General features: G+C 42.4%; 1 protein-coding gene across 1 annotated transcript in view; it reads right to left on the bottom strand.

Annotated features, from left to right (window-relative positions):
- The window catches only part of LOC133652123 (zinc finger protein GLI2-like), a 66,608-nt gene that overhangs the window by 32,635 nt on the left and 11,164 nt on the right, over positions 1–22,809 (bottom strand). Inside the window, exon 2 of the mRNA XM_062050571.1 lies at positions 17,598–17,695. Within this exon, the coding sequence (XP_061906555.1) occupies positions 17,598–17,685 (88 nt within the window). The 5' untranslated portion in view covers positions 17,686–17,695. The remainder of the gene's footprint in view (positions 1–17,597; positions 17,696–22,809) is intronic.

The following is a 22,809-nucleotide window of genomic DNA, read 5'->3' as shown; positions in this document are numbered from 1 at the left end:
TTTACCTTGAAAATCAGTTTTTACCTTGAAAATCAGTTTTTACCATGGACTGACACACCCTGATGAGCACCAACATTTTTCACCGCAGCTCAGCAGTCTGAAGGATGGTGGAGTTACTTTGTCCTGCACTTTGTTAGCATGCTGCTAATGTAATTCAGCTACTTAAAAGAGTGCATGCGGGTAAAGAATGATCGCGGCCAGGAGTTATCACCTCCACCACAGCTGATTGACAAACAGGTTTGTCCAGATTAAGTAATTACCTCATCATCCCGGATGCGATGTGATAAAGAGACGGCGGCGTGCTCGGGCACGAGAGCGATAATTAAAATACGATACATTAAATAGCGCTTGTAGGCCTGTCATGGCGTTCCCCAGCTCACATCCATATTAGCCCGACGGCGCCCTCGCCAGGCGGGCGCCTGGAAAATGACTACCCTAAATTAAACAAAGACCCAGTTCTGGTCCTGCTGTGGGAGGCCAGGGGAGCTAAAAATAACATGGGTGAGGTTCTCTGTGAGCTTTATCCACGGAACCAAATTGTTCCCTCTTGATGCTCCTCTTCATCACCACGATGAACACGTCAGAAGAACAGTCCAAACCCAGCTGGGTATGCAGAACGGCTTTTGGTCTGGAATGAAGTGACAGGAAGTGGACGTGGTTGGACGTACGACACATTTGCAGAAAACAATTTGCCTCTCATGTGCGGTGAACGAGCATACCTAAAAGAAGCCGCTTGGCCTGGTTTGCTAGCTAATGAGCTCCAGCTAATAGCGGCGACAAGACGAAGCACATCAGCACAACAATTAGTGTGAAGGCGCTAATGACTTCCAGCGCAGGTGGACGTCCACTCCACTCACCATAGACAGAGACTACATTAGCAGCAGGTGGACGTCCTCTCCACTCACCATGGACAGAGACTACATTAACAGCAGGTGGACGTCCACTCCACTCACCATAGACAGAGACTACATTAACAGCAGGTGGACGTCCTCTCCACTCACCATGGACAGAGACTACATTAACAGCAGGTGGACGTCCACTCCACTCACCATAGACAGAGACTACATTAACAGCAGGTGGACGTCCTCTCCACTCACCATGGACAGAGACTACATTAACAGCAGGTGGACGTCCTCTCCACTCACCATAGACAGAGACTACATTAACAGCAGGTGGACGTCCTCTCCACTCACCATAGACAGAGACTACATTAACAGCAGGTGGACGTCCACTCCACTCACCATAGACAGAGACTACATTAACAGCAGGTGGACGTCCACTCCACTCACCATGGACAGAGACTACATTAACAGCAGGTGGACGTCCACTCCACTCACCATAGACAGAGACTACATTAACAGCAGGTGGACGTCCTCTCCACTCACCATGGACAGAGACTACATTAACAGCAGGTGGACGTCCTCTCCACTCACCATGGACAGAGACTACATTAGCAGCAGGTGGACGTCCTCTCCACTCACCATAGACAGAGACTACATTAACAGCAGGTGGACGTCCACTCCACTCACCATAGACAGAGACTACATTAACAGCAGGTGGACGTCCTCTCCACTCACCATAGACAGAGACTACATTAACAGCAGGTGGACGTCCTCTCCACTCACCATGGACAGAGACTACATTAACAGCAGGTGGACGTCCTCTCCACTCACCATAGACAGAGACTACATTAACAGCAGGTGGACGTCCTCTCCACTCACCATAGACAGAGACTACATTAACAGCAGGTGGACGTCCTCTCCACTCACCATAGACAGAGACTACATTAACAGCAGGTGGACGTCCTCTCCACTCACCATAGACAGAGACTACATTAACAGCAGGTGGACGTCCTCTCCACTCACCATAGACAGAGACTACATTAACAGCAGGTGGACGTCCACTCCACTCACCATAGACAGAGACTACATTAACAGCAGGTGGACGTCCTCTCCACTCACCATGGACAGAGACTACATTAACAGCAGGTGGACGTCCTCTCCACTCACCATGGACAGAGACTACATTAGCAGCAGGTGGACGTCCTCTCCACTCACCATAGACAGAGACTACATTAACAGCAGGTGGACGTCCACTCCACTCACCATAGACAGAGACTACATTAACAGCAGGTGGACGTCCTCTCCACTCACCATAGACAGAGACTACATTAACAGCAGGTGGACGTCCTCTCCACTCACCATGGACAGAGACTACATTAACAGCAGGTGGACGTCCTCTCCACTCACCATAGACAGAGACTACATTAACAGCAGGTGGACGTCCTCTCCACTCACCATAGACAGAGACTACATTAACAGCAGGTGGACGTCCTCTCCACTCACCATAGACAGAGACTACATTAACAGCAGGTGGACGTCCTCTCCACTCACCATAGACAGAGACTACATTAACAGCAGGTGGACGTCCTCTCCACTCACCATAGACAGAGACTACATTAACAGCAGGTGGACGTCCTCTCCACTCACCATAGACAGAGACTACATTAACAGCAGGTGGACGTCCACTCCACTCACCATAGACAGAGACTACATTAACAGCAGGTGGACGTCCTCTCCACTCACCATGGACAGAGACTACATTAACAGCAGGTGGACGTCCTCTCCACTCACCATAGACAGAGACTACATTAACAGCAGGTGGACGTCCTCTCCACTCACCATGGACAGAGACTACATTAACAGCAGGTGGACGTCCTCTCCACTCACCATAGACAGAGACTACATTAACAGCAGGTGGACGTCCTCTCCACTCACCATAGACAGAGACTACATTAACAGCAGGTGGACGTCCTCTCCACTCACCATAGACAGAGACTACATTAACAGCAGGTGGACGTCCTCTCCACTCACCATGGACAGAGACTACATTAACAGCAGGTGGACGTCCTCTCCACTCACCATAGACAGAGACTACATTAACAGCAGGTGGACGTCCTCTCCACTCACCATAGACAGAGACTACATTAACAGCAGGTGGACGTCCACTCCACTCACCATGGACAGAGACTACATTAACAGCAGGTGGACGTCCTCTCCACTCACCATAGACAGAGACTACATTAACAGCAGGTGGACGTCCACTCCACTCACCATAGACAGAGACTACATTAACAGCAGGTGGACGTCCTCTCCACTCACCATGGACAGAGACTACATTAACAGCAGGTGGACGTCCTCTCCACTCACCATAGACAGAGACTACATTAACAGCAGGTGGACGTCCACTCCACTCACCATGGACAGAGACTACATTAACAGCAGGTGGACGTCCTCTCCACTCACCATAGACAGAGACTACATTAACAGCAGGTGGACGTCCTCTCCACTCACCATAGACAGAGACTACATTAACAGCAGGTGGACGTCCTCTCCACTCACCATGGACAGAGACTACATTAACAGCAGGTGGACGTCCTCTCCACTCACCATAGACAGAGACTACATTAACAGCAGGTGGACGTCCTCTCCACTCACCATAGACAGAGACTACATTAACAGCAGGTGGACGTCCTCTCCACTCACCATAGACAGAGACTACATTAACAGCAGGTGGACGTCCTCTCCACTCACCATGGACAGAGACTACATTAACAGCAGGTGGACGTCCTCTCCACTCACCATAGACAGAGACTACATTAACAGCAGGTGGACGTCCTCTCCACTCACCATAGACAGAGACTACATTAACAGCAGGTGGACGTCCACTCCACTCACCATGGACAGAGACTACATTAACAGCAGGTGGACGTCCACTCCACTCACCATGGACAGAGACTACATTAACAGCAGGTGGACGTCCACTCCACTCACCATAGACAGAGACTACATTAACAGCAGGTGGACGTCCACTCCACTCACCATAGACAGCGACTACATTAACAGCAGGTGGACGTCCTCTCCACTCACCATAGACAGAGACTACATTAACAGCAGGTGGACGTCCTCTCCACTCACCATGGACAGAGACTACATTAACAGCAGGTGGACGTCCTCTCCACTCACCATAGACAGAGACTACATTAACAGCAGGTGGACGTCCTCTCCACTCACCATGGACAGAGACTACATTAACAGCAGGTGGACGTCCCCTCCACTCACCATGGACAGAGACTACATTAGCGTGAATGCACGTAGTTCAAAATGTACACTCAACAAAAATATAAACGCATCACATTTGCTTTTGCTCCCATTTTTAACTCAAAGATGTAAAACTTTTACTATATAAACAAAAGACCGACTCCTGTCAAATATTGTTCTCAAATCTGTCTAAATCTGTTAGTGAGCATTCCTTTGATGCCAAGATAATCCATCTCACCTCACAGGTGTGTCATATCAAGATGCTGATTAAACAGCATGATTACTACACAGGTGGGCCTTAGGCTGCCCACAATAAAAGGCCACTCTGAAATGTGAAGTTTTATCACAAGGCACAATGGCACAGATTTTAAAGTTCTGAGTGTGCGTGCAGTTGGCACGCTGACTGCAGAAATGTCCACCAGAGCTGTTGCCCGTGAATTGAATGTTCAATCATCTCCCATAATCCGTCTCCAAAGGTGTTTCAGAGAATTAGGCAGTACATCCATCCGGCCTCACAACTGCAGACCACATGTAACCACACCAGCCCAGGACGTCCACATCCAGCAGTTGCATGATCGCCTGGTAGAGCGTAATATGTATGTGTGGGAAAAAAAATCACAAGACTATTTCATCTCTACAAGGCTGTTTCATGAGGGGTTTCCTCAATCCTCAGGAGATTTTAATGGAAGCATTCACATACCATGGTTTATATAGGGCACAGAGCGGGTGGAAAATAACTTTAGTAAATCACTGGATACATATAACAATTTAATAATTTTTTTTTTCTTTTTAAATTTTTTTTCTTTCTATTATGGCACGTGAGGCCCCGCCTCCCCTGCACGTCACTGATACATACATACATACATACAGTATATATATATATATATATATATATATATATATATATATATATATATATATATATATATATATATATATATATATATATATATATATATATATATATATATATATATATATATATATATATATATATATATATATATATATATATATATATATATATATATATATATATATATACATACACCTATTTATATATATATACAGTATATATATGTGTATATATATATATATACACACACATATATATATATATACAGTATATATGTGTGTATATACACTACCGTTCAAAAGTTTGGGGTCACATGTAAATGTCCTTATTTTTTAAGGAAAAGCACTGTACTTTTCAATGAAGATAACTTTAAACTAGTCTTAACTTTACAGAAATACACTCTATACATTGCTAATGTGGTAAATGACTATTCTAGCTGCAAATGTCTGCTTTTTGGTGCAATATCTACTAGAGGCCCATTTCCAGCAACTATCACTCCAGTGTTCTAATGGTACAATGTGTTTGCTCATTGGCTCAGAAGGCTAATTGATGATTAGAAAACCCTTGTGCAATCATGTTCACACATCTGAAAACACTTTAGCTCGTTACAGAAGCTACAAAACTGACCTTCCTTTGAGCAGATTGAGTTTCTGGAGCATCACATTTGTGGGCTCAATTAAACGCTCAAAATGGCCAGAAAAAGAGAACTTTCATCTGAAACTCGACAGTCTATTCTTGTTCTTAGAAATGAAGGCTCGAACACTAAATTGTTTGGGTGACCCCAAACTTTTGAACGGTAGTGTATACATATATAATATTATATTATATGCATACATATGTACAGTCGTGGTCAAAAGTTTACATACACTTATAAAGTACATGTCATGGCTGTCTTGAGTTTCCAATCATTTCTATTGGAGCACATACTTGTTGGTCACAGAAAACAGCGGTAGGCACACTGCCTCCCGCTGTTTTTGACATCTACAAAGCTGCAAAGTTTGCCTGTTCCTGGTTCCTGGTTTGTGTATTTTCTTAATTTTCGGACATTAATTCATGTTTTCCTGCACAAAGCCTGCCATCTCTGCATCTTGGGGTTCGTCACCAACACTTTGTGACACACTTGGTCCATTGAAAAGTAGCTCCCCTGCAGAAAAAGTGTGGCCACCCCTTGTCTACATACTACCTGGTCTACATGCTACCTGGTCTACATGTTACCTGGTCTACATGCTACCTGGTCTACTAGCTACCTGGTCTACATGCTACTTGGTCTACATGCTACCTGGTCTACACGCTACCTGGTCTACATACTACTTGGTCTACATGCTACCTGGTCTACATGCTACCTGGTCTACATGCTACCTGGTCTACATGCTACCTGGTCTACATGCTACCTGGTCTATATGCTACCTGGTCTACATGCTACCTGGTCTACATGCTACCTGGTCTACATGCTACCTGGTCTATATGCTACCTGGTCTACATGCTACCTGGTCTATATGCTACCTGGTCTACATGTTACCTGGTCTACATGCTACCTGGTCTACATGCTACCTGGTCTACATGCTACCTGGTCTATATGCTACCTGGTCTACATGTTACCTGGTCTACATGCTACCTGGTCTACACGCTACCTGGTCTACACGCTACCTGGTCTACATGCTACCTGGTCTACATGCTACCTGGTCTACATGCTACCCGGTATAAAGACACAATAAAAGAAACATGATTTAAAATCACTTCCTATTTTTACACGAGGTAGTTGCTTCCGATGATTATTTTGTTGGAGGCAAATATTCCAGATATTGCAGAACCCGGGCCCAAACGCTGGTGCTTTAGGTGGGATGAAACACAACTTAGGTCACACATTTATTTGCCGTCACTTCAGGTTTCCTGCAGGCTGCAAACACAATTCAATTAGGGGGGCTGTGGCGTTGGGGGGGGGGGGGGGGGGGAGCACCTGGGTCCATCCTAATTGACTCCGAGCACCGCGTCTCCACTTTTTAAACAAAGTGACTCTCACTTGAGCTTCATTACATGCACCCCATTTCCATAGGCCTCTGGGACCGAGACCTGGGCCGCTCCCTTGGAATAAATGAGTGCTCCATGATAAATGGTTCTATTAGCAATCCAGATTGTTAAACTGTGATATAACAGATCGCGGCAGCAAGCGCGGGTCCATTCATTTTCCTCCCTTCTGCACACATTTCCATGTGTAAATAATGTATTAAAAACTGGGCATTAGCCGCATCTTGCGCTAGAGAGGAAATTGCTCCAAATAAATAACCCGGCCTGCGTATATAAAACAGACGGCGTGGCGGCTCTGAGGTGGGCATGACTTAGGTACCATCCCGCCTCAATAAAAACAGCCGCCATATATTAGTTTGGGCCTCAAGGACCTCTCCTTGTCTGGCAGCACGCTCACTTATCAGGCCAGAGCAACAATAATGCATATAAGTGCCATAAGTAATTACTCTGTCAGCTGATATCTGATTGGCTGTGGACGTTGTTCCTTTCAAATTAAAACACATAGCTGATAGGGAGCAGGAAGTGCAGCGGAGGATTTTGATTGTGAAGCTCAGACCCAGAGGTGGGTAGAGTAGCCAGAAATTGGACTCAAGTAAGAGTACTGTTACTTTAGAGATGTATTACTCAAGTAAAAGTAAGGAGTAGTCACCCAAATATTTACTTGAGTAAAAGCAAAAAGTATGTTGGGAAAAAACTACTCAAGTACTGAGTAACTGATGAGTAAGCTGTTTGTTTAATGACGGCAACAAATAATGCACAAAAACATAAAAATAGCAATGAGCAAATTCAGAGCCAGGAATATCTCTTAAGCAACTAAAACAATAATATATATTAAATAATAATACATTAACATAAAAAAAATGAAGGCAAATTGAGCCACAATAACTTAACAGCACCATAGGCTCAGTAGGCAGAGATTACAAAGGAAAATAACAAGTTAGCCTTTACGCAAACCATAAACTGATAGGTGTGGGCTGCACCTGGGAACACACTGTGCACTTCTGATTGCTGTTTGTATGCATGTGTGTGTGTGTGTGTGTGTGTGTGTGTGTGTGTGTGTGTGTGTGTGTGTGTGTGTGTGTGTGTGTGTGTGTGTGTGTGTGTGTGTGTGTGTGTGCACTTGTCTCACCATCCTTGTGTGGACATACACTTGATAAACCACTCTTTCTGTGAGGATCTTTTAACTTGTGAGGACATTTGCCTGATCCTCACAACTACAAAAGTAAAATATTTTTTTTACTTTGTGTGTTTTGCATTCTGAAGTGAGGTTGCAACTAGGGATGTCCGATAAATGCTTTAAAATGTAATATTGGAAATTATCGGTATCGTTTTTTTAATTATCGGTATCGTTTTTTGTTGTTGTTGTTGTTTTGTTTTTTTTTGTTTTTATTAAATCAACATAAAAACACAAGATACACATACAATTATTGCACCAACCCAAAAAACCTCCCTCCCCCATTTACACTCATTCACACAAAAGGGTTGTATCTTTTTTGTTATTAATATTCTGGTTCCTACATTATATATCAATATATATCAATACAGTCTGCAAGGGATACAGTCCGTAAGCACACATGATTGTGCGTGCTGCTGCTCCACTAATAATACTAACCTTTAACAGTTAATTTTACTCATTTTCATTAATTACTAGTTTCTATGTAACTGTTTTTATATTGTTTTACTTTCTTTTATTAATTTTTTAAAAAAGTACCTTATCTTCACCATACCTGGTTGTCCAAATTAGGCATAATAATGTGTTAATTCCACGACTGCATATATCGGTTGATATCGGTATTGGTTGATATCGGTATCGGTAATTAAAGAGTTGGACAATATCGGAATATTGGATGTCGGCAAAAAGCCATTAACTGACATCCCTAGTTGCAACTCTCTACTCCCATCTAGGGCTAGATGTATATTTTTTCATCATTCTAGCTATAGTGGAAAGGGGGGCCCTCACAACCCACTAACCAAACGTGGGTCCACACAAAGTAGGCAAGACATGTATGTGTGTGTGTGTGTGTGTGTGTGTGTGTGTGTGTGTGTGTGTGTGTATCTCTGTCTATGAGGCTGCAGTGCGTTAATAAATTATACCCACACGATGTACATTTGACAGTGATGCATAGCAGGGAAGCTAACATCAGCCTACGGTGACAGCCGTATAACGTTACTTACCGCCATGTGCTTCCTCAAATTTGACGTTGAGTTCATGTAAGCTTAAGCTTGTTGTTTGCCGCTGAAACTTTATGTGCAGTTAATCATGTGACCGCCTGGCTCTGTTTGATTGGTGAAACGGAGCCAAACGTCACCAGTGACTGCATTTGATTGGTGAAACGGAGTCAAACGTCACCAGTGACTGCATTTGATTGGTGAAACGGAGTCAAACGTCACCAGTGACTGCATTTGATTGGTGAAACGGAGTCAAACGTCACCAGAGACTGCAATTGATTGGTGAAACGGAGTCAAACGTCACCAGTGACTGCATTTGATTGGTGAAACGGAGTCAAACGTCACCAGTGACTGCATTTGATTGGTGAAACGGAGTCAAACGTCACCAGTGACTGCATTTGATTGGTGAAACGGAGTCAAACGTCACCAGTGACTGCATTTGATTGGTGAAACGGTGTCAAACGTCACCAGAGACTGCATTTGATTGGTGAAACAGAGTCAAACGTCACCAGAGACTGCAATTGATTGGTGAAACGGAGTCAAACGTCACCAGTGACTGCATTTGATTGGTGAAACGGAGTCAAACGTCACCAGAGACTGCATTTGATTGGTGAAACGGAGTCAAACGTCACCAGTGACTGCATTTGATTGGTGAAACGGTGTCAAACGTCACCAGAGACTGCATTTGATTGGTGAAACAGAGTCAAACGTCACCAGAGACTGCAATTGATTGGTGAAACGGAGTCAAACGTCACCAGTGACTGCATTTGATTGGTGAAACGGAGTCAAACGTCACCAGTGACTGCATTTGATTGGTGAAACGGTGTCAAACGTCACCAGAGACTGCATTTGATTGGTGAAACAGAGTCAAACGTCACCAGAGACTGCAATTGATTGGTGAAACGGAGTCAAACGTCACCAGTGACTGCATTTGATTGGTGAAACGGAGTCAAACGTCACCAGAGACTGCATTTGATTGGTGAAACGGAGTCAAACGTCACCAGAGACTGCATTTGATTGGTGAAACAGAGTCAAACGTCACCAGAGACTGTATTTGATTGGTGAAACGCAGGCATGCGATAGATCCTACTTTGAAGGTCTGTCTGACAAACCAAAACAAACAAAGCGTGCATTAACAGATGGATAAAAATCAGTAGCGAGTAGCGAGCTGAATGTAGATAAATGGAGCGGAGTAAAAGTAGCGTTTCTTCTCTATAAATATACTCAAGTAAAAGTATGTTGCATTAAAACTACTCTTAGAAGTACAATTTATCCCAAAGGTTACTGGAGTAGATGTAACGTAGTAAACGTAGCGCGTTACTACCCACCTCTGCTCATAGTGAATAGAAAAAACAAAATACTTGGGGCCTGATTTGCAAAAGGTTTGCGTGTACTAAAACACGTGCAAACTTGTTAGCACATGCATAGCTGAACTACTCACAGTATTCAAAGTGGATTGTGTCTATTAAGTGAGCAGAAGAAGGCGTGTAATTCATTTTGCGTCTTCGTTAACGTGCACAATATATGCCGATTCTCAAAACGCCCACAATACTGGGGGGAGGAGATGCAAATAGAATTATTTAGCTCGCGCAGTGTGATTTATCAACACTCAACACTAGCGTTTTGCGAGCACTAGTTTGCGTTTTATTTAGCAGCTGTCAGAAGGACTGTTAGAATAATTATGTATATATTATCACTAGAGATGTCCGATAATATCGGCCGATAAATGCTTTAAAATGTAATATCGGAAATTATCGGTATCGTTTTTTTTATTGTCGGTATCGTTTTTATTTTTTTTATTTTTTTTAATTTTTTTATAATTAAATCCACATAAAAAACACAAGATACACTTACAATTAGTGCACCAAGCCAAAAAACCTCCCTCCCCCATTTACACTCATTCACACAAAAGGGTTGTTTCTTTCTGTTATTAATATTCTGCTTCCTACATTATATATCAATATATATCAATACAGTCTGCAAGGGATACAGTCCGTAAGCACACATGATTGTGCGTGCTGCTGCTCCACTAATAGTACTAACCTTTAACAGTTAATTTTACAAATTTTCATTAATTACTAGTTTCTATGTAACTGTTTTTATATTGTTTTACTTTCTTTTTTATTCAAGAAAATGTTTTTAATTTATTTATCTTATTTTATTTTATTAATTTAAAAAAACAAACGACCTTATCTTCACCATACCTGGTTGTCCAAATTAGGCATAATAATGTGTTAATTCCACAACTGTATATATCAGTATCGGTATCGGTTGATATCGGTATCGGTAATTAAAGAGTTGGACAATATCGGAATATCGGATATCGGCAAAAAGCCATTATCAGACATCCCTAATTATCACACTAACTTTAGTATGCTTAAAGTCCGTTGCTTTAGTTATTGTGCTCAAGTTAGACTTTTCTAATCTGTGCAAGGACAAAAACTTCCTGTCTGAGGGGTGGCCTCAGCCGTAGATGTTATCTTTGTTTTAGCCCGCTAACAGCCAAGGACTTCAACGACCTCAACGAATATAAGATGACAACACGCAGACGAAGCGGGGACAAGGCGAAATCACACGGCCCCCAGCACATTCCGTCACGTATTGTGCGTCCTGGACCTGCTTTGCATAATATATGTGACCACTCCTTTTAGAGGCGGCCTTAGTGTTGTTGACTGTATAAATACCTGAATAAATAGAGGGACGCAGGAGCTGAACCTTAGAGCGTAGGGCAAGACTGTGACTAAGGGTGCAGCTCCATGCGTTCTCCCCATGGGCTAAATTGAACTCTGTGTCTGCATGATTCCTTGCTTCTTGTCTGATTAATAGATGTCATCAGTGTTTGAACCTGACAAGGACGCGAAACCTCCATCCTACGTGTGTGTGTGTGTGGGGCAACATTTTGGTGGACGCTCATGAAGAAAAATATTAGAGATATCATCTATTCAGCAACATACTTTTATATTATATATACCAAATAGTGCTGCTAGGATCCTGATGAGAGTGCGGAAATACGACCATATCACACCAATTCTCAGATCCCTTTACTGGCTTCCTGTTCCACTCAGGATTGAATACAAAGTCTCCCTACTAACCCACCAGTGCCTCCATGGAAATGCCCCCCCCCCTCTACCTCAAAGAACTACTCACCACCAAATCCTCAACACGACACCTCCGCTCCGGACAGGCTAACCAAAGCTACGAACTATGGGAGACCGAGCGTTCTGCTCCGCCGCTTCCAGTCTGTGGAACGCTCTCCCTGACCACCTGAGGGCACCACAGACTGTAGATGCTTTTAAAAAAGGCTTAAAAACCTTTTTTTTTTTTTTTAAAAAAAAAGCCTTTTTTTTATATATGCATACTAGATCTAGCTATTAGACTGTTCTAGTTTTTATTTTTATTCATTTATATTATCTATTTTTTATTTTTATTTTTTTAATACACTGTAGCACTTTGAGGTTGTATGCTCAATGTAAAGTGCTTTTTACAAATAAAATCTATTATTATTATTATTATTATTATTATTATTATTATTATTATTATTATTATATAGCTGCTAGAGGACTTAAGGGGCTGATTAAAATCAATTCAATTGATGCGCTTTGGTATTTTTTCAATGACGTTTGTTTTTTCACATATAATATATATTATAAAATGGTAAATGGGTTATACTCGTATAGCGCTTTTCTACATTCAAGATATTTAAAGCGCTTTGACACTATTTCCACATTCACCCATTCACACACTGATGGCGGGAGCTGCCATGCAAGGCCCTAACCACCACCCATCAGGAGCAAGGGTGAAGTGTCTTGCTCAAGGACACAACGGATGGGACTTGGTTGGTAGAAGCTCGGGGATCGAACCAGGAACCACGCCATCCCCATTAAAATATTCCTCATATGGAAAAAAAAAACCTTCTTGTAAGTATGCATTTTTGGCGTATTGAGTGGAGTAAGTGAAGCCCCTCATGCATCTTCAGCAGTCGAAAAAGAAAAAGAAAAAAATATATAGATGCGCTGCAGGACGGCTTCTAAAATGCCCATAAAAAGTGGTAGATGTCTGCTGCATGTTTGGAAACATAGCAAACCACTCCACGTAGGATCATGACAACATGAACGGGCAGTAAGGGAGGTGGCCCCTGTTTACCTCTCATGACTTCTGCTACCCATGTTTCCATACTTCCATGCCAAGTACGTTTTTGTTATTAATGCCGCAGTTAGTGACGTTTTGCTTCATGTTCATAGTTTCTGCCTTTGTGCAGGTTTTTGTTTCATTAGCCAAGTTTTTGTACTTCCGCCTTTTGTTCCTTTTTTATAGTAATAATTAAATAGATGTCCTTACCCTCACGCCTTGCCCGCGCCAACTTTCCTTTGCATCCCGGGAAAACAAACCCCATAGTCCACGTCTTGACAGAATGTGGCCAGGCCGACCAACAGAAAATGAAAAGCTTAAATAACACAGACATGATTAACAACTAGGGATGTCCGATAATGACTTTTTGCCGATATCCGATATTCCGATATTGTCCAACTCTTTAATTACCGATACCGATATCAACCGATACCGATATCAACCAATATATGCAGTCGTGGAATTAACACATTATTATGCCTAATTTGGACAACCAGGTATGATGAAGATAAGGTACTTTTTAAAAAAAATAGTAAAATAAGATAAGTAAATTAAAAACATTTTCTTGAATAAAAAAGAAAGTAAAACAATATAAAAACAGTTACATAGAAACTAGTAATTAATGAAAATGAGTCAAATTAACTGTTAAAGGTTAGTACTATTAGTGGAGCAGCAGCACGCACAATCATGTGTGCTTACGGACTGTATCCCTTGCAGACTGTATTGATATATATTGATATATAATGTAGGAAGCAGAATATTAATAACAGAAAGAAACAACCCTTTTGTGTGAATGAGTGTAAATGGGGGAGGGAGGTTTTTTGGGTTGGTGCACTAATTGTAAGTGTATCTTGTGTTTTTTATGTTGATTTAATTAAAAAAAAACCAAAAAAACAAAAAAAAACAAAACAAAAAAAACCGATACCGATAATAAAAAAACCGATACCGATCATTTACGATATTACATTTTAACGCATATATCGGCCGATAATATCGGCAGGCCGATATTATCGGACATCTCTATTAACAACAGGTGCGTGAGTGCAAATGAATCAGGTGTGTGACACGAGGACAGGTGCAAACTAATGGGTTGTCATGGAAACAAAACAGGGAGTGAAAGAACAGGAACTGAGAAAATCCAAAAAAGCACATGGCCAAACAAAACATGATCACACAGACATGACATTTACCATTTTATAGTCTTTGGTATGACTCGACCTACTGATCTCAGGGCGGACACTCTAACCACCAGGCCACTGAGTAGGTCTGCACCACTTTTCAATTGCACACAGTCTTAGTAAATCGCACGCAACACACCCACTAATATCCATCCATCCATCCATCTTCAACCGCTTATCCGGGATGGGGTCGCGGGGACAACAGCTCCAGCAGAGACCCCCAGACTTCCCTCTCCAGAGCAACATTTGCCACTTCCTCCTGGGGAATCCCGAACCCACTAATAGTACACGCTAGTTCATAGATTGCACATGCTGATGACCGCGTGGCGTTTGGATTCCAGTCAATCAAGCCCAGTTCACTCAAAAAATCTGATAGGCGTCACGTGACTTTCAGAACCACATGTGAGGAAGACCACGCCGGAGGGAAGGAGCGGCCTCGTTGAAATATTGAAGAAGGTGGTGTCCTTCTTCGCGTGTAAAAATGTCCTTTCTTCATCGCGGATGGCCACAGAACCACGGGCTGGATTTCCACTTGAAAAGCGCTCAAGCAATGGTCGTCCACATGTCAGTCACCTGAACACGGGCGGGCCACCGTCGTGCCGGGAGGGGAGAACCTCTCTTTTTAGCCTCATTAAAGCGGCCTTTCATCAAGCCCGTGCTGCCATGTCGCAGAGCGAGCTCCTCACATCTCAACATGAGCGTCATGGAGTCAAAGTCGGAGAGCAAATCACCAGCGGCTGCAGCTTCAATGTGCCAGATATTACGATGACGTATTCACTGGCGAGTCGCGTCTTTTCCTTGGCAGAAAAGTGGCGTAGCTTGCCCAAAGATGGAGGAAAAGTCGCATTCAGGTCGGATTTACCTTTCCACTGCTGTCACCTTTGAAAAGATCCGATTCCAATCGGATTTGGACTACCTCCCGATGTCACTAAGGCTGCAGCTAACGATTATTTTTCTATCGATTAATCTATAGATAATTTTTTTCGATTAATCGGTTAATCTATAGATTATTTTTTCGATTCATCTATAGATTATTTTTCCTTTTACCGATTATTTTTTATTTTATTTTATTTAAAATGAAGATGAAAAAATAAAAGTAGGCCAGTTTTTTCAAAAGGCATGGCTTTTATTTACAAAAAAAAAGAAGTATGGCCACTCAGTCAACATTGACAACAACATGACTAAATATTCTGTAACAATGTAAACATTTAAAACTTTTAACATTTAACAAAATTAAAAGTAGCTTGTTTGCTTTTTAATGTGCAAATATAAAAGTCAAATCTTAATATTCTGCAATAGTATAAGCATTTCAAAAGTAAAAGTATTGCTTATTTTGCTTTAAAATGTGCAAAAATAAAGATAAACATCCAATACAAAAAAGTGCAAAACGAAATATTCTGTAACAACAGTGTAAACATTTCAACAAAAGTGAAAGTATTGCTTATTTGCTAAAATGTGCAAAAATAAAGATAAACATCCAATACAAAAAAGTGCCAATCTAAATATTCTGGAGCACTGTAAACATTAAGTATTGCTTTTAAAATGTGCAAAATAAACATCCAGTCCAACACAGTACACAATAACCAATTCTACTCATTCCAGTGAGTGACTAACAGTTGTAATGAAGAAAGGTTAGCATGTCTACATGCTCTGCTTCTTTTCTTGTTTACAATATTCCCAGCAGCTGAAAATAGGCGCTCAGAAGGGGTCGATGTGGCTGGAACTGAGAGCTAATTAGCCTTAACCTCAAACCAGGACTGCGAGTGAGCTGAGCTGCAGTTTAAGTTTCTAGAAGGTCAACGGGCTCATAGTGATGTTACTAGTAGTTGACTGGGAGGTGTTTATTATCATTTGGGGAGAGTCCGCTGCCTGATGATTACCTGCTAAACACCTATCTGCTCCACGCTGAAGCGCTGACTACATGCGCTATGAATACGCACTGCTGATTGGCTGATAATGCTGCGTGTGTACCAATCAGATGGTTGTGTGGGTGGGACAATGCTGCGTGTGTACCAATCAGATGGTTGTGTGGGTGGGACAATGCTGCGTGTGTACCAATCAGATGGTTGTGTGGGTGGGACAATGCTGCGTGTGTACCAATCAGATGGTTGTGTGGGTGGGACAATGCTGCGTGTGTACCAATCAGATGGTTGTGTGGGTGGGACAATGCTGCGTGTGTACCAATCAGATGGTTGTGTGGGTGGGACAATGCTGCGTGCTGAGACAGAGGCAGAGGAGCAAAGCAACTTGTTAAAACTTTAGCAGCTAAAGTTAGCTTTAGCTTAGAAACTCGTTCGGTACACCCCTGTACCGAACCGAAAGCCCCGTACCGAAACGGTTCAATACAAAACACGTACCGTTACACCCCTAGCAGATACAAATGACAGATTCATGTTTTTGTGTAATGATGACAACGATTGACTAGTTGATGGTTGATGGTTTTCTTTTCAAATGTTGGTTCATAGCCGTTGTGCTGCTATGATAGGCCATTCCCGCTCGACACAGTGTGCATACAACAACATTATTAGGCCGTGTATTGAAATACTCCCACACTTTTGACCACTTTTGGCGTGCGTTTTTCCCCTCGCTCGCACAGTCTGCTTTGTGCTCCGCCATGACGGTAGTGTGACGTAAATATGCGACGCGTCGACGCACAAAAACGGCGTCGACGTATTTACATAACCGATGACGTCGACTACGTCGACGCGTCGTTTCAGCCTTAGATGTCACCCAAATCTGATGTGAAAAGATCAGATTTGAAGCACTTTGGAGCGTTTAGACTGGCGAAAAGTATCCGACCCGTGTCACTTGAGGGCAACCAATTTAGATTTGGTGTGCAGTGTAAACACGGCCTTGATGTTTTCATGAGGAGTGTGTCTGGATAAAGCCAACATTCCCTGTGTGTTCCCGTCTTTCTTTGTCGTGGAGCGCTTTCACCACGCCAGTAATCTTTAAATCATGACCGGAGCACACACCAGTACTTACCTTACTCACCTGTCCTCGTTGTCTATTCCTTCACATTTACTCTCTTAGCATAAGCATCAGTCATGCACTTTCAGGTCGCTGTGAGGCTTCTGTGACGGCGCTTTGTCTTTGATATGCACGTTGCATTATTTCACCACCTGCAACATTTACACTTACCTCTTGTTACTAGCGGCTTCTTTCGGAGGTCTCCAAAACTGCTACTACCCATTTTGTCTTTCTTCTCACCTTCTCTAATCTCCTCCATGGTCGAGTGTCTGAAAGACACGAATACAGGAGAAGTCTATTTGTCCACGTTTCTGCATTTAAATGTTTCCCCATTCTTCCATTCATCTACACCGGGGGGTCAGAAACCCGCGGCTCTTTAGAGGCCGACTGAAAGCCACTACTAGCGACCACACGGTCTGATAGTTTATACACCCTCCATCCATCCATTTTCTACCGCTTATTCCCTTCGGGGTCGCGGGGGGCGCTGGAGCCTATCTCAGCTACAATCGGGCGGAAGGCGTTGTACACCCTGGACAAGTCGCCACCTCATCGCAGGAGTTTATACACTACTGTTCAAAAGTTTGGGGTCACCCAAACAATTTAGTGGAATAGCCTTCATTTCTAAGAACAAGAGTAGACTGTCGAGTTTCAGATGAAAGTTCTTTTTTTCTGGCCATTTTGAGCGTTTAATTGACCCCACAAATGTGATGCTCCAGAAAGTCAATCTGCTCAAAGGAAGGTCAGTTTTGTAGCTTCTGTAACGAGCTAAAGTGTTTTCAGATGTGTGAACATGATTGCACAAGGGTTTTCTAATCATCAATTAGCCTTCTGAGCCAATGAGCAAACACATTGTACCATTAGAACACTGGAGTGATAGTTGCTGGAAATGGGCCTCTATACACCTATGTAGATATTGCACCAAAAAGCAGACATTTGCGGCTAGAATAGTCATTTACCACATTAGCAATGTATAGAGTGTATTTCTTTCAAGTTAAGACTAGTTTAAAGTTATCTTCATTGAAAAGTACAGTGCTTTTCCTTCAAAAATAAGGACATTTACATGTGACCCCAAACTTTTGAACGCTAGTGTATATCAATGATGAAATCTTAACATTGCAACACATGCCAATACGGCCGGGTTAACTTATAAAGTGACATTTTAAAATTCCCGGGGAATATCCGGCTGAAACATCGCGGTATGATGACGTATGCACGTGACGAAGTCTGAGTAACGGAAGTTATGGTACCCCGTAGAATCCTATACAAAAAGCTCTGTTTTCATTTCATAATTCCACAGTATTCTGGACATCTTTTGCAATTTGTTTAATGAACAATGAAGGCTGCAAAGAAGACAGTTGTAGGTGGGATCGGTGTATTAGCAGCGGACTACAGCAACACAACCAGGAGGACTTTGTTGGAGCGCTAGCCGCGCTAGCCGCACTAGCCGCACTAGCCGCCGACTTCACCTTGACTTCCTACGTCTCCGGGCCGCCAAACGCATCGGGTGAAGTCCTTCGTCCTTCTGCCGATTGCTGGAACGCAGGTGAGCACGGGTGTTGATGAGCAAATGAGGGCTGGCTGGCGTAGGTGGAGAGCTAATGTTTTTAGCATAGCTCTGTGCAGTCTGGTTGCTAAGTTAGCTTCAATGGCGTCGTTAGCACAGCATTGTTAACCTTCGCCAGCCTGGAAAGCATTAAACGTGTATTTACATGTCCACGGTTTAATAGTATTGTTGATTTTCTATCCATCCTTCCAGTCAGGGGTTTATTTCTTTTGTTTCTATATGCAGTTAAAGCAAGATGCTATCACGTTAACTCGTAGCTAAAGCATTTAGCCGATGTATTGTCGTGGAGATAAAAGGCACTGAATGTCCATTTCGCGTTCTGGACTCTCATTTTCAAGAGGATATAGTATCCCAGGTGGTTTAAAATACAAATCTGTGATCTACAATAGAAAAAGGAGAGAGTGTGGAATCCAATGAGCCAGCTTGTACCTAAGTTACGGTCAGAGCGAAAAAAGATACGTCCATCACTGCCTCTCTAGTCCTTCACTGTAACGTTCCTCATCTACGAATCTTTCATCCTGGCTCAAATTAATGGGGTAATCATCACTTTCTCGGTCCGAATCTCTCTCGCTCCATTGTAAACAACGGGGAATTGTGAGGAATACTAGCTCCTGTGACGTCACGCTACTTCCGCTACAGGCAAGGCTTTTTTTTATCAGCGAGCAAAAGTTGCGAACTTTATCGTCGATTTTCTCTACTAAATCCTTTCAGCAAAAATATGGCAATATCGCGAAATGATCAAGTATGACACATAGAATGGATCTGCTATTCCCGTTTAAATAAAAAAAAAATCATTTCAGTAGGCCTTTAAGACAATGCAATCACCGTAGCAGCCCTATTAAATAAAAAGTATAAAATATCGTATGAAAACTGAAAAATGAACATAGAGGAAAACTAACCCCATTCTCATCTCTTTCAAGTCCTGACGTCTCTGCACGGACTATGGCGAGGTCTGGTTTCAAGTTTGGTTATGGCGACAACCGTTTATGTCCAAATCAGTCAGGCAGTCTGAGGAGCGTCAACGTAAGCGGCCTCTGCCGCCACCACCGATGGCAGATGGGAGGGAAGGAGCTACTTTTATTGTCCACAGCATCCATCCATCCATGCGCCTCAACAGCCGCCAGCGCACAATTGAGGATGCAATAACTAGTCGGATGGGGTCGGGCTGGGGAGAATAAAGTACGGTTTGGCTGAATAATTTCAACGTTGAATTACGAGCAGCCCTCTTGTCATCCTAACAAACGACTGCGTCTCAGCCCAAAAGGTCACACCGCCGCAGAGTAAAATCCGCGTCAGTTCCTCGCCACTTCACCACTTCAAAAGGGCCACTTGCTAGAATTTATGGCCGCGCCCGCCACCTATTCTCTTTTGAATAATAGTGGTCCCGTAAAAGAAGCCCGCTCTAAAATAGACCGGAGGCTGTTGTTTATTGCACAAAGAGCAGGCGTGCAAATAGAGGCGAGCGCTGACGTTTGGATTTATTGCACAAATCAAACATGATCAGATGTGCTGTTGGGTCTGATTCTGCTCACTCGGGTCTGGGAGGAGTTGACATTTTCATCTCTAATAGTAAGACTTTCTTTTGCTGAAATGTTTACATATTTATATTACTTATCTTCAAATGAAGTATAACTGTTGGGCAGGTGTGACTTTAACCTATAAAAACCCCCCAAAAAAGTCTGCGGGCAATAGAGCGTTTTCTATTGGGGCTCCAGTACTCTGGAATGTTCTAGCAGTAACAGTTAGAGATGCTACCTCAGTAGAAGCATTTAAGTCCCATCTTAAAACTCATTTGTATACTCTAGCCTTTAAATAGACCCCCTTTTAGACCAGTTGATCTGCCGTCTCTCTTTTCTGCTCTGCCAGATTTGGTGACCACAGATGAGGCAAGGCAAGGCAACTTTATTTGTATAGCGCTTTTCATACACAAGGCAGACTCAAAGTGCTTCACAGACAACAAAGTGAAATGAAAGAAAATAAAAGCAAAATTAAAATGCAGACAATAAAAATAAAAATAAGAACAGTGCAGACGTTAAAAGTTAAAAGATTAAAAGATTTAGCTGAAAGCTAAGGTGAACATAAAAGTCTTCAGTCTAGTTTTAAAAGTAGTGAGAGTTGGGGAGAGTCTGACATCTTCAGGAAGTTTATTCCAGCTATGTGTTGCATAGTGACTGAATGATGATCTCCCTTGATTTGAGTTTACTCTTGGAACCGCTAACAGATTGGTCTCAGAAGATCTTAGTGATCTAGAGGGCGTATATAGTGGGAGCATATCAGTGATATACTTGGGCCCTAGACCATGTAGTGATTTATATGTGAGCAGGAGGATTTTGAAATCTATTCTCTGATGTACAGGGAGCCAATGTAAGGATTTAAGAATTGGTGTAATGTGCTCACATTTTTTGGTCTTTGTTAGAACTCTAGCAGCAGCGTTCTGAACAAGCTGTAGCTGCCTGACAGTTTTTTTGGGAAGACCTGCAAGGAGACCATTACAATAGTCTAGCCTACTGGTAATAAAGGCATGTACAAGTTTTTCTAAGTCTTGAGCTGACATGAGCCCTCTAAGTCTTTTTACATTTTTGAGGTGATAGTAGGCCGATTTTGTTACTGATTTGATGTGACTGTCGAAATGTAAATCAGAATCTAAAATAACCCCAAGATTTCTGGCTTTATTTGAGGTTTTCAGGGACAGTGATTGAAGGTGTTGGATGACTTTAAACCTTTCTTTTTTAGCACCAAAAACAATTATCTCAGTTTTATCTTCATTTAGTTGTAGGAAATTTTGGCACATCCAGTGTTTGACTTGCTCAATGCACTGGCACAGAAGATCTATGGGGCGATAGTCATTTGGTGATAGCGCTACATAGATTTGGGTGTCATCGGCATAGCAATGATGGTCAATGTTATTATTTTGCATGATTTGTCCTAGTGGGAGCATATAGATGTTAAATAAAGTCGGCCCCAAGATTGAACCTTGGGGGACTCCACACGTTACGTTGGTTGGTTCTGATACAAAGTCACCAATGGAAACAAAATAGTTCCTATCTTGTAGATATGACTTGAACCAGCTTAAAACGGTGCCTAATATCCCCACCCAGTTTTCCAACCTGTCCAAAAGTATTGAGTGGTCGACAGTGTCAAATGCAGCGCTGAGGTCCAAAAGCATTAATACTGAAGTTTTGCCAGAGTCTGTGTTTAGACGGATGTCATTTATAACTTTAAGAAGGGCCGTCTCTGTGCTATGAAGAGGTCGAAATCCTGACTGGAAGTTGTTGTGGCAGCCAGTAGAAGCCAAGAAGTGATTTAGTTGTTGGAGGACAACTTTCTCAATTATTTTACTTATGAATGGTAGATTTGAAATTGGTCTGTAGTTGTTGATAACAGAGGCATCTAGGCTCTGCTTTTTTAGAAGAGGTTTAATGACTGCAGTTTTGAAAGCCTTCGGGAAATTGCCCGATTTAATAGAATTATTAACTATTTGCAAGATGTCTGTTGATAGGCAGTCAAAAACATTCTTAAAGAAGTTGGTAGGTAAAACATCAAGGCAGCAGGTGGATGACTTTAGAGCTGTCACCGTTTCCACTAGAGTTTTAGAGTCTATGGCATTAAAGCTTGCCATCATTGCTGTGTTACTTTTGCCTAAATGGGGTGGTGATCCAACTTTTTTACTTGAGATATTGATGGTGCGTCTGATGCCTTCAATTTTATCAGTATAAAAGAATGCAAAGTCATTGCATTTCTGCGTGGAATGGAGTTCGGCTGGTATTTGTGTTGGGGGTTTAGTCAGTCTGTCAACGATTGTGAATAGGGTTAGGGTTA

This window comes from Entelurus aequoreus, linkage group LG01, assembly GCF_033978785.1.
Source record: "Entelurus aequoreus isolate RoL-2023_Sb linkage group LG01, RoL_Eaeq_v1.1, whole genome shotgun sequence".
NCBI lineage: Eukaryota > Metazoa > Chordata > Actinopteri > Syngnathiformes > Syngnathidae > Entelurus > Entelurus aequoreus.
Note: the sequence above shows the minus strand (reverse complement) of the source record. Positions and strands in the feature narration are given on the sequence as shown.